The sequence below is a fragment of the Cetorhinus maximus genome, chromosome 12 (assembly GCF_964194155.1).
Source record: "Cetorhinus maximus chromosome 12, sCetMax3.hap1.1, whole genome shotgun sequence".
NCBI lineage: Eukaryota > Metazoa > Chordata > Chondrichthyes > Lamniformes > Cetorhinidae > Cetorhinus > Cetorhinus maximus.
Genome location: NC_135890.1, coordinates 25,554,482 through 25,567,069, shown reverse-complemented (window position 1 = coordinate 25,567,069; position 12,588 = coordinate 25,554,482). Strand labels below are relative to the sequence as shown.

Below are 12,588 nucleotides of genomic sequence, written 5' to 3'. Positions count from 1 at the left end.
GCCACTTGAGCGAACAAAATAAATTTTTCTACAGAAAATGTTTACAACAAAGTGACATTGATGATTTTCAGAAATAAATACCTGTATTAGCAAGTGATTTTAAATGATATACCAGGGTAGAAAGGGATTGAGTTGATGATTCTCACTATGAAACAAAGCACTAATTGGAGATCTGGTCAGTCCAGACTAAAAACATGTCTAACTCTGCAGATTACCACAGGTCACTAGTTTAAACAGCAAGATTATTTTTCCCACAGAAAAATTATTTAAAACCCCAATGTCAGTGGAGTTTTAGGCTCCCAACCTGGAGTCATGGATTGTGTACCAATGCCAGACTGAACATTAATATCAACTTCTGACATTTATAATAAAGTCAAAATAGGGAAAGATGGAGCTAAATAAAATGATCTGAAATACTAAACACCAGAAACAAAAACAGAAAATCCTAGCAATGCACTGCAGGTTAGTTAGTGTCTGAAAGAAAAAGACATATTCATGTTTTGGATGGGACCATTCATCAGACATAAAACTGCATTTATATAGCATCTTTCAGGTCTTTGAATAGAAATAATGCTAATTTTGATTAAACAAAATGATTTCAGACCAATAAAAAAATTCAAAATCCATTACTTATTTGTCAATATTGTTGAGTTTTGTTTGAAAATCAACAGGAATCCGCTCAATCTTATGAGATGCTACTGGAATTAGACAGTATTTATCTAGACAGTATCCAGTGAAGATAAATACAAGTAGTTGTAAAGAAAATCTATGACAGGAATGCTCACCAACTCTTTGTTGGGGGCAATAATCCTAATCTTTCTCTTCATATCTTCATTAAACAATTTATTCTTACAATATACCTTTAATGCAGTAAATATCATGAGACACTACACAGAGCAGAAAAAAATAAGAGGGAAAGCAGTCAACAAGCAGCAATAGGAGAAATACATGGATATCACAATATAGAAACAGGCTGTTTGGCTCAACTAGACCATGTTGGTGTCTATCCTCCACACGTTTAGTATTCTCATATCCTTCTATTCAATTCTCCTTCAACCACCGATCTAAGCTATTCGGAAATTAGTAATGCTGCTAGAATGTTGTTGTTTATTGCGAGGGGAATTGAATACAAAAGTAGGGAGGTTATGCTTCAGTTATGCAGGGCATTGGTGAGGCCACATTTGGAGTACTGTGTACAGTATTGGTCTCCCTATTTAAGGAAGGATGTAAATGCGATGGAAGCAGTTCAGAGAAGGTTTGTTAGACTAATACCTGGAATGGGAAGGTTGTCTTATGAGGAAAGGTTGAACTTAGAAGAGTAAGAGGTGACTTGACTGAAACATATAAGATCCTGAGGGGTCTTGACAGGTTGGATGTGGAAAGGATATTTCCCCTTGTGCAAGAGTCTAGAACTAGGGGGTCACTATTTACAAATAAGGGGTCGCCCATTTAAGACAGAGTTAAGGAGAAGTTTTTTTCTCTCAGAGGATCATGAGTCTTTGGAACTCTTTTTCTCTAAAGGCGGTGGAAGCAGAGTCTTTAAATATTTTTAAGGTAGAGGTAGATAGATTCTTGATAAGCAAGGGGATGAAAGGTTATCGGGGGTAGGCGGGAATGTGAAGTCGAGGTTACAATCAGATCAACCATGATCTTACTCCTGTTACACCAGTACGTATGTTTGTAAGTTGCAAATGAGAATGTTTTTTACTTTGTTCTTTCATGGGCTGGGGCATTGCTGGCAAGGCCAACATTTGTTGCCCATCCCTAATGCCCTTGAACTGTGTGACTTGTTAGGCCATTTCAGAGGGCAGTTAAGAGTCAATCACAATGCTGTGGGTCTGGAATTACATGTGAGCCAAACCAGGTTAAGGATGACAGATTTCCTTTCCTAAAGGACATTGGTGAACCAGATGGATTTTTACAACAATCAAAGATAGTTTCATGATCACCATTATTGCGACTAGCTTTATATTCCAGATTTATTAATTAATTGAATTTTAAATCCCACCAGCTGCCATGGTGGTATTTTAACCCGTATCCCCAGAGCATTAGCCTGCACCTCTGGATTACTAGTCCAGTGAATTACCACTATGCCACCATCTCCCCCAAATGAATGGTAAAGTAGATGGGGATTATGGATTATGGATGAAATATCAGAGAATCAAGGCTAAGCGTGTCCAGTTGACTACACAGGTAGGTGATGCCACATCACTAACCTCTGAGCATGGAACATTTGTACATATTGTTAGTTCATTGTAGTGGAAGAAAACAGTAAGTAATATTAATGGAAAGATCGCCTCAAAATACTATTCGTAGTAAAATCATAAATCCATAATTTATTCATGCAGTTACAACTTTGGTACAAGTAAAAAAGAGAATATTTTTTCCCATTTACAAAATACTGCAGATGCTTGAAATATGAAAGTTTTCCCTATGTTACACAAAAACATTTCATAGTTACTCAGATTAAAATTGCTGATATCTCAAATATTATGGACTCTCATAGGGTTAACTAAAAATTAAACTCTCCAGGGAGGGTGTTGCATGTATATCCTTGTGCAGCCAATTGAATGAGGGTAGGCACTGAGGATAGGTTCAGGGAATTAAATTCCCTGTGCTGTCAAGTGCTTTTTCTATAAGCAAGTGTACAGAAACCTTTTAGAAAAACTCTATAACAGTGAATTGAGAGAAGACGGTTTATTTTTCTAGTGCTCTGAAACAAATAGCTATGAATGTTTCCCTTTGAACTTAGAATGGTAATAAAGAGTTAAAATGTTATTTCCAGTGCATCCTTTACATCCCACTACAAATATTTAGTTCTTTCTCTCAGCAAATTTCGTTGACATCCAGCTGCAGTTTAAATATGTATGTGTGGGGCTAATGCAACCCTCCTTTGAATCTCACTTATCCCCCAGATAACAGTACACATATTCAGAATACTACAGATAACAAGCACTTACCCTGCAGGCTGACTTTCAAACTCTTCCACCCACTGTGTTACAATGCCTTCAGTCCAAAGATCAACATCTCTGGTTGTTGCAAAGTTAAAATCAGTGCCCTCAGTCCCATGGAAATACATAGAGTTACCATCAGATTGACAGCTATGCTGTGGAGAGAGAGAGATAGAGTGCATTACAAGGGCTCAGGACACTAGTTTGTAACCAGAACAAACTCAGGCTTCAACAAAGAGAATTTTGAAGATAAGTTTTCAATTATTTATTCATTATTGCCTTAAGCATGAAGTCAAATTACAGTTAAACAACACAGCAGTTCAGTCCCTTAGTCTAAGAATCATTGCAATAGATAGAATATTTATTTTGATGAATGTTTTGTATGCCGATTATTTAAAGCAGTAATAAAATGAAAATGCTCCGGTTTCTACAACCTCAATCATTTTAACAATACTTTTTACGCTTGATTACAGTAATCTCAAGCTCCTCAGAACTATATATTCTAATTTGTGGCATCACTCTCCTTAATATATACTAATCTTTGGTTTTAGTGGATTTTTTATTTAGCACTCTACCCACAAGACCACATACAATCGTCTAAAGTATATATAAAGCCTATATAAAGTTACTTTTGCTTATTTGGTCTTGCAATTTAAAGGCGGAATGTTACGGCCCCGTCACGGCAGGGCAGTTGGTGGCACAGTGGTATATGGTCAGTAGGGAGTTGCCCTGGGAGTCCTCAATGTCAACTCCGGATCCCATGAAGTCACATGGCATCAAGTCAAACATGGGCAAGGAAACCTCCTGCAGATTATCACATACCGTATCCCCTCAGCTGATGAATCAGTACCCCTCCACGTTGAACACCACTTGGAGGAAACATTGAGGGTGGCAAGGGCGCAGCATGTACTCTGGGTGGGGGACTTCAATTTCCATCACCAAGAGTAGCTCAGTAGCACCACAACAGACCGAGCTAGCCAAGTCCTAAAAGGCATAGCTACTAGACTGGGTCTGCAGCAGAGGGTGAGGGGACCAACAAGAGAGAAAACATACTTGACTTCATCCTCACCAACCTGCCCGCCGCAGATGTATCTGTCCATGACAGTATCAGTAGGAGCGACAACCGCACAGTTCTTGTTGATACCATCCATTGTGTTGTGCGGCATTACAACCGTGCTAAATGGGATAGATTTCAAACAAATCTAGCAACTCAAGACTGGGCAACTGTGAGGTGCTGTGGGCCATCAGCAGCAGCAGGATTGTACTCACCCACAATCTGTAACCTCATGGCCCGGCATATCGCCCACTCTACCATCACCACCAACCTAGGGGATCAACCCTGGTTCAATGAACAGTGCAGGAGGGCATGCCAGGAGCAGCACCAAGTATACCTAAAAATGAGGTGTCAACCTGGTGAAGCTACAACACAGGGCTAAGTGTGTGCGAGATAGACAGAACTAAGTGATTCCACAACCAACAGAACAGGTCTAAGCTCTGCTGTCCTGCGACATCCAGTCATGAATGGTGGTGGACAATTAAACAACTCACTGGAGGAGGCTCCACAAATATCCCCATCCACAATGATGGGGGAACCACAGTACATCAGAGTAAAAGATAAGGCTGAAGGATTCGCAACAATCTTCAGCCAGAAGTGCCAAAGATGATCCATCTTGGCCTTCTCTGGTGATCCCAAGCATCACAGCCTTCAGCCAATTCGATTCACTTCACGTGATGAAGGCACTGGATACTGCAAAGGCTATAGGCCCTGACAACATTCCGCAATAGTACTGAAGACTTGTGCTCCAGAACCTGCCTCACCCCTGGCCAAGCTGTTCCAGTACAGCTACAACATTGGCATCTACCTGGCATGTGAAAAATTGCCCAGGTATGTCCTGTACATGAAAAGCAGGACAAATCCAACCTGGTCAATTACTGCCCCATCAGTCTATTCTTGATCATCAGTAAAGTAATGGAAGGGGTCAAAGTGCCATCAAGCGGCATTTGCTTAGCAATAACCTGCTCACTGATGCTCAGTTTGAGTTCTGTCAGGGCCACTCAGCTCCTGACCTCATTACAGCCTTGGTTCAAAAATGGACAAAAGAGTTGATCTCCAGGGATGAGATGAGAGTGACTGCCCTTGACAACAAGGCGGCATTTGATCGAGTGTGACATCAAGGCACTGTGGCAAAACTGGAGTCTGTGGGAATTCAGGGGGAAAGCTCTCCGCTGGTTGGAATTATACCTAGCACAAAGGAAGATGGTCGTGGTTGTTGGAGGTCAATCATCTCAGCTCCAGGAGATCGATGCAATAGTTCCACAGGGTAATGTCCTAGGCCCAACCATCTTCAGCTGCTTCATCATTGACCTTCCTTCCATCATAACGTCAGAAGTGGGGATGTTCGGTGATGATTGCAAAATGTTCAGCACCATTTGCGATTTCTCAGATACTGAAGCAGTCCGTGTCCAAATGCAGCAAGACCTGGACAATATTCAGGCTTGGGCTGCCAAGTAACATTCGACCCATAAAGAAAAAAACAGTAAAAATTGGGAAATAAGAATACTGGCCTGAGCTGTTCATATGTACTTGAAAATGGAACACCAGTAAAAATTGGGAATTAAGAGTACTGGTCAAAACTGTTTTTTTCCTTCTGGGGTGCAACACAAGTGCCAAGCAATGACCATCTCCAACAAGAGAGAATCTAATCATTGCCCTTTGACATTCAATGGCATTACCATCACTGAATCCCCCACTATCAACATCCTGGCAGTTTCCATTGACCAGAAACTGAACTGGACTAGCCATATAAATATATAAATATTGTGGCTACAAGAGCAAGTCAGGGGCTAGGAATCCTGCGGCGAGTAACTCACTTCCTGACTCCCGAAAACCTGTCCTCCATCTACAAGGCACAAGTCAGGATGGAATACTCCCCACTTGCCTGGATGAGTGCAGCTCCAACAACACTCAAGAAGCTTGACACCATCCAGGATAAAGCAACCTGCTTGATTGGCACCACATCCACAAACATTCACTCCCTCCACCACTGACGAATAGCAGCTGCAGTGTGTACCATCTACAAGATGCAGTGCAGGAACTCACCAAAGCTCCTCAGACAGCAGCTTCCAAACCCATGACCACTACCATCTAGAAGGACATGGGAGCACCACCACCTGGAAGTTCCCCTCCAAATCACTCACCATCCTGATTTGGAAATGTATCGCCGTTCTTTCACTGTCGCTGCGTCAAAATCCTGGAACTCCCTAACGGCACTGTGGGCGTACCTACACCACATGGATTGCCAAGGTTCAAGTTGACAGCTCATCACCACCTTCTCAAGGACAACTAGGGATGGGGAATAAATGCTGGCCCAGCCAGCGATGCCCACATCCCATAAATGAAGAAAAAATCTGAATTTTTGTAACACCCTTCTTGTGAGACACCCTACTGAAAGCTATTTGGAAGTCAATATACCCCACAATAATTGCATACCCTTCATCTACATAAATAATCACATCCTCAAAAAAGGCAATTAAATTTATCAAACATGATTGATCTCTAATACATCCATGTTAGTTTCTAAATGTCCATTAATTTCATCTAGAATTAAGGTTTGGCCACAGAAGACAATTGAGTAACAGTTCTGCAATTACCTTTGTTATTCTTCTCTCCCTTCTTGAACTGAGGTGTCACATTGTGCGAGGGATCTGAATGGTAGTCAATGAGCATGATAAGGAGAACTGAAAAATTATGGTCAGAGCCTCTGCCATCTCTCTTTGACTTCCTTCAGCTGCCTAAGTTGTTTGCCATCACATTCCAGTGACATCCATCTTGAATTCTGCTACTTTTCTCAGAACCAATTCACTTTTCGGCAGTTATTTCTAACAATGGAGGAGGCTTGAGTGGAGCATAAACGCTGGCATGGATTCGTTGGGCCAAATGGCCTGTTTTTCTGCCATATATCCTACGTAATCCAATGTAATATTGCATTTCCTCCTCTGCGCACTTATATTCCAGCATCATTTGTAAAGTCTGAAGCAACATATTTAATATTACTGCCATACAGTCATAATCCAAAGCTAGATTTGCCCTGCTTCTCCGAGTAGACCTGGCCTCTTGTTCCCGATTTTAAAAAAATTTTAACGTGATTATAGAAGTTCTTATCAATAAGAAAAGACCTAGGTCTCAGTACAGTGTAATTGCACATGGTTCATGTATGTGTGAAGAAGCAAAAAATATCAGGAAGGCTCTGAAAATATATCCTGCTTTAGGAATATATAAGCAGCCATAATGGACAGGGGGCAGGCTAAATTGGCTGAAATGTGATTTGCAGCCCTCACTGGGGACAAAGTCCCACCCTCGGGAGCTCCAGGCAGCTCCAGCAGTCCTGGCAGTGCCAAGATCTGATCAGTGGGCACTGCTGGGACGGCAACCAGTCCCAAGAAGGTCCAATGGATCCTGGAGAAAGGTAGGTTTGGGGTATTGGGTGAGGAGAGTTTGGGCAGCTTGGGGTTGGGGGTCCGGGGCTTGTGGGTTTTGGAGTGCAGATGACTAGGAAGGGGGGTTCTATCTTTGGGGGGCTGCCCCCCACCCCCGATGGGCAAAGGGCAACCCTTGAAGGTGGTACTCCCCCTTCCTTCCTGCCCTTTTAAACAACTTTTAACCAAGACTTCTTGCCCAATCCCTCCTGATTGCCCATGCCAACCATTTTATGGTTAACAAGCTCAATTGACCCTTGATTATTTATTTAAACATGGCAGGCGGGCTGCCGATTTCAGTGCCTGCCCCCTACTGTGTTATGGGGAGGAGCTCAGGGGTGGGCAAGAAGGTGGTGGGCTGGGAACCCGCCCTATTTTACGTGTCCACCACCTCGTTGAAAACGCGCCTGGCGGGGGCATATAAAATCCAGTCCGTTATCTCTGGGAAGTTTGTTTCTAGGGCCAAATAGTGGGAACCAATAAAACCACTTAAAGGATTTTGAAAGATATTTTAAGTGACCTGATCGATTCCTATCTCCGCAAAAAGGATTTTTTTTGACAGCTAATGATGCTCAATGTACTTGTGAGTTTTTCAATGTTTTTGTTTAGCTGCTTTTCTGTGAATGACAAATTTCAGTCCACAGTTGTTTTGCATCATATACTCTCCCTTGTAGGAGGTCTAATGGCACAGTGGGTCACTGCCTCCGAGCCAAAAGCTCTGAGTTCGAGTCCCACCCCAGCACTTGATGACCAAAGAAGGTGTGTTTATGATGTGGCCAAGCAGATCAATCATCAGCTGACAAATCCTTCCATCACGCCAATACGGCAAGCAGTAAAAGCAGGAGAGATTCCTGGTCAGCCATGTGATGAAAAGCAAGTTGGAGCCTCTACCATCAATAGCTCCTGACTGCAACATGCATGTAAAAGTGCATGTTGCCATAGAAACTCAGGCTCTCTGTGATCTGTAACACATACACTCTGCCTTACTCTTCAGAAATATTGTCCTATGGATAATGGGAAACCTTTAAAAGTCAAAGATGGAATAAATCCAGCACATTTCTGTAGCAACTCTTTTATCCTATACCTGGTATTAGTTTTATAAAACAAGCAGTAATTATCTCAATCAAAGGAACAGAAAAATGAAATTAATATGCAGAAGCAAAATATTATTGAGTGGATTGTTGTTTTTTATTCGTTCAAGGGGTATGGGCATCGCTGACTAGGCCATCATTTATTGCCCATCTCTAACTGCCCATCCCTGAGCGGGTGGTAGAGGCAGGAACCTTCACAACATTTAAAAAGTATTTCGATGAGCACTTGAAATGCCATAGCATACAGGGCTACGGGCCAAGTGCTGGAAAATGGGATTAGAATAGATAGGTGCTTGATGGCCGGCATGGAAACGATGGGCTGAAGGACCTGTTTCTGTGATGTATAACTCTATGACTTTAATTGCCTCTGAGGTGGTGATGGGAGCTGCCTTCTTGAATTGTTGCAGTCCATGTGGTGTAGGTACACCCACAGTGCTGTTAGGGAGGGAGTTCCAGAATTTTGACCCAGATACAGCGAAGGAACGGCGATATATTTCCAAGTCAGGATGGTGTGTGGCTTGGACGGGAACTTCCAGGTGGTGGTGTTCCCATGTATCTACTGCCCTTGTCCTTCTAGATGGTAGTGGTCGTGGGTTTGGAAGGTGCTGTTGAAGAAGCCTTGGTGAATTCCTGCAGGCATCTTGTAGATGATACACACTGCTGCTACTGTGCATTGGTGGTGGAGGGAGTGAATGTTTGTGGATAGGATGCCAATCAAGCAGGTTGCTTAATCCTGGGATGTGTCAAGCTTCTTGAGTATTGTTGGAGCTGCACTCATCCAGGCAAATGGAGAGTATTCCATCAAATTCCTGAGTTGTGCCTTGTAGATGGTGGACAAGCTTTGGGGAGTCAGGGGGTGAGTTACTCTCTGCAGGATTCCTAGCCTCTGGCCGGTCGCAATCACCACTTAATATTTGTTCCTCCAGGTCTAACGTGAATGGAAAAGCATGAGTATAAGACAGGTTCTTTGTTTTATATTCGTACTATCTTTCCAGGCTCATATTAGTGACAAGAAAATACATCCTGACATATTACCGGGCAAGTACATTTTATAATGAAAGATCCAATAAATACTGTATTCCACATTGTCCGTGTGGAAAGATAATGAGGTAACCCTACATTTTTTTCATGCAGATCATTGACATTTGGCTGTAAACATTATGGAAAATCTGAAATAAAAAGAGAAAATGCTGGTATAGAAACAGCGTTAGCACTTCAGGTTGATGACGAAGGGGCAGGTGCTGTCAGACCTGCTGCGTATTACCAGCACTTTCTCTCTTTATTTAAGATTTCCAACATCTCCAACATTTTGCTTTTGTATATAATTTAAAGGTTGCCTTAACCCAATTGAAACTAGGGGCAGGATTTTTACCTAGTCGGGCAGGCCCGGGAGCAGCCGCGATTTCGCACTGGCTGGCCGACCAACGAGCAGCCAGCGTGAATCGTGCGTTGCACCACTCAGCGCCGCCGGGAAGGGGGTGGAAGGCGAGCACGGAGGTTAGAGCAAGCGCGCACTGAAAGCTCCCTGAAGGCACAGAGCTGCCTCGGGGAGGTGAAGATTTATAACAGTACAAATAAAGATTTTAAAAATAAGATAAACATGTCCGCTCATGTGACGGAGTCACATGAGCAGGGACATGTTATAAATGAGATTTAAACATTTTTATTTTATTTTTAATTAACATCGGAAACCTTAGCCCGCCCATGGATGAGGTTTCATAAAAAATCCAAAGGCAGCTTGCAAAAAATCTGATTTAATTAATTGATTAAGGGCCTTACTAAGCCTCTCAATTGTCTCGCATGCGCCCACCGAGGGAAATATCATGAGCGTGCACAATGATGTCGGGACGTTCACCTGACGTCATCGTGCACTATTTTACTCTTGTTCGGGTCAGACGCGCGCCCGCCCAATGAGGGAAAAATTCTGCCCTAGATGTGCAAGACTGTTTTCACAATGGATTCCAGTTGGGCTCGTCCTCATAATTATGACATTATCGAATAAAAGTTAGATGATGTGCTGCATCCATGCAAACTTTGTACTGAATTAACTTGGCGTATACTTTTCTACCTAACAATCTAATATCCATCTTTTAACTCCAATAGTCACACTGTAGATTAGTAATCTGCCTTAGAAATGGAGCTAATTAAGAAAAAATAACTAAAGTAAACTCTAATTTTAGTAAGTTTGCTATTAAATCTGTGCACTTCACTTGAACTAATTTTTGAGCTAACTGTGATTAAAACAGGCAAGTTTTTTGGCATGTTGTCCCATGTTATTAATAATTTGATCACACAAGAACGGAAGTCAGTGAATCATCTTACTGTAACTGTTAAGGCAACAGTTTATTTAATATATAGATTCAGTCAGTTTGCTTTCTGTTCATTTCATGCATTCACAAATTAATACTTACAACTAAAAAATAAATCAGGCTAATTAGCTTTGACAGATGCATTAAAGTAAATCTGGATTGCTCCTATACAGCTTGCACCTGAAACTGCAAGAATAGAATGGTTACATCTTGCAGTGAACTGAACATTCCACAGCACACACACGAGTTTCATGGAACAGCAGATGCAGTTGTGTCAGATGTTGCTTTCACCTTTGGAATATCTCCCTTCAATCTATCCCAGAGATGTATGAATAATAGATCACTTCCGTCTGATGACTTTTAAGAACACGTCAGGGGTGAAATGAGTTCCAGCAGACTGAATTCAATGGTGAATGAGATAATATTTAAAATGCCAACAAAATAAATATATGGGTTTAAGCTTTGGCAGATCAGAAAGGGTTCGCTATTAACCCACACATATCCATCTGCCATTGTAACAGCTTGTAATAATTTAAACTAACTTGTATATTAAATTAAAATGGCTTGGCCATTTTGTGGTTGGAAAATTAATATATCTAACATAATTCAAATTTAGATCAAAAGCTTATAGGTGAGTTAGTGCTGGAATGATAGCAGAAGCTTCAGAGGATGATGTTGAAATTCAACAATAGTGACAGAGATAAGAAAATGTTTGATGAACTGATTCATGACCTCAAAGTTACAGGGGCTGTTCACACTGGAAGAGAAGCCACTGATGGAATAAACATATCTGAAAGGTTGCAGGTAAATGGCAGTAGAGGAGGTCAGACTCGGCAGATCCATCCATAGTTAGTACTATGAAGAAAATCTTTAGGTTTTTTTTAACCCACTTTAAAATATTTCACCCAAGAAATATTCAAACCCTCGAAGTTGTGCAGAGAGCAGCCATGGCACTGATCTCAATTGCCATAATTCTAAGAAATAGGTTGGGAGATGGACTTTTTAGCTTCGAAATGGAATGATTGAGTGGGCTCCTCATAGGTGCATTTAAGATGTTAGTGATATAGAGGAGACATATTAGTATATTACTACAAATAAGCTGTAGGAAAAACAGCACAGTATAAAGTAATTTAGGACATATGCTGAGAATTTCTTCTTCCTACAAAAGAAATGAAGACACAGGATGGACTCCCAGGTATGGTACTGGAGGCAAAACCTTGAAATCATTTAAAAAGAGAGCAGGATGTTGCACTGGGGACCCTAGGTTATTTCTGGATGGATGAGCCAGGGTGAGCTTAATAAGCATCCTCATCCATATCCATCTTGTGATCATGGAGACAGAAAAGGTAGAACTAAGGTCACAGGGAGAAAATAGGCAATAGAGATAGATAAAGCTGAGAGATTAGGAGGATAAGTGGTAGAACAACACCATTGCAAAATGAAAAAAATAATTAACAAAAATAACATCAAACTATTACTTATTATTTACATTGAGGTAACCTATTTATTCCACACACAACTAGTTAAAATGAAAGATTTGAAGACGGGGAAAAGCAGTGCTGAGAAATTCTGAGGATAGCATAGGTGATGAATGACAATGCTCACAGACAGGTGAGGTGGATAGGGATAAGTATCACAGGGAGCATCAAACTAAAGAAAAGAATGAAGGATAAAGTTAAAAATTGATGATAAAGATATAACCAAGACAATGCAAATGATGACAGAAAATTAACAGACTTGCTAAAATCATAAAGGGCGGAG

General features: G+C 41.4%; 1 protein-coding gene across 5 annotated transcripts in view; it reads right to left on the bottom strand.

The window, feature by feature from the left end:
* Positions 1-12,588, bottom strand: part of reln (reelin) — a 366,824-nt gene that overhangs the window by 199,226 nt on the left and 155,010 nt on the right. For all 5 annotated transcript variants that reach the window (XM_078553223.1, XM_078553220.1, XM_078553221.1 and 2 more), the window contains one exon: positions 2,961-3,106. In XM_078553223.1, the coding sequence (XP_078409349.1) occupies positions 2,961-3,106 (146 nt within the window). The remainder of the gene's footprint in view (positions 1-2,960; positions 3,107-12,588) is intronic.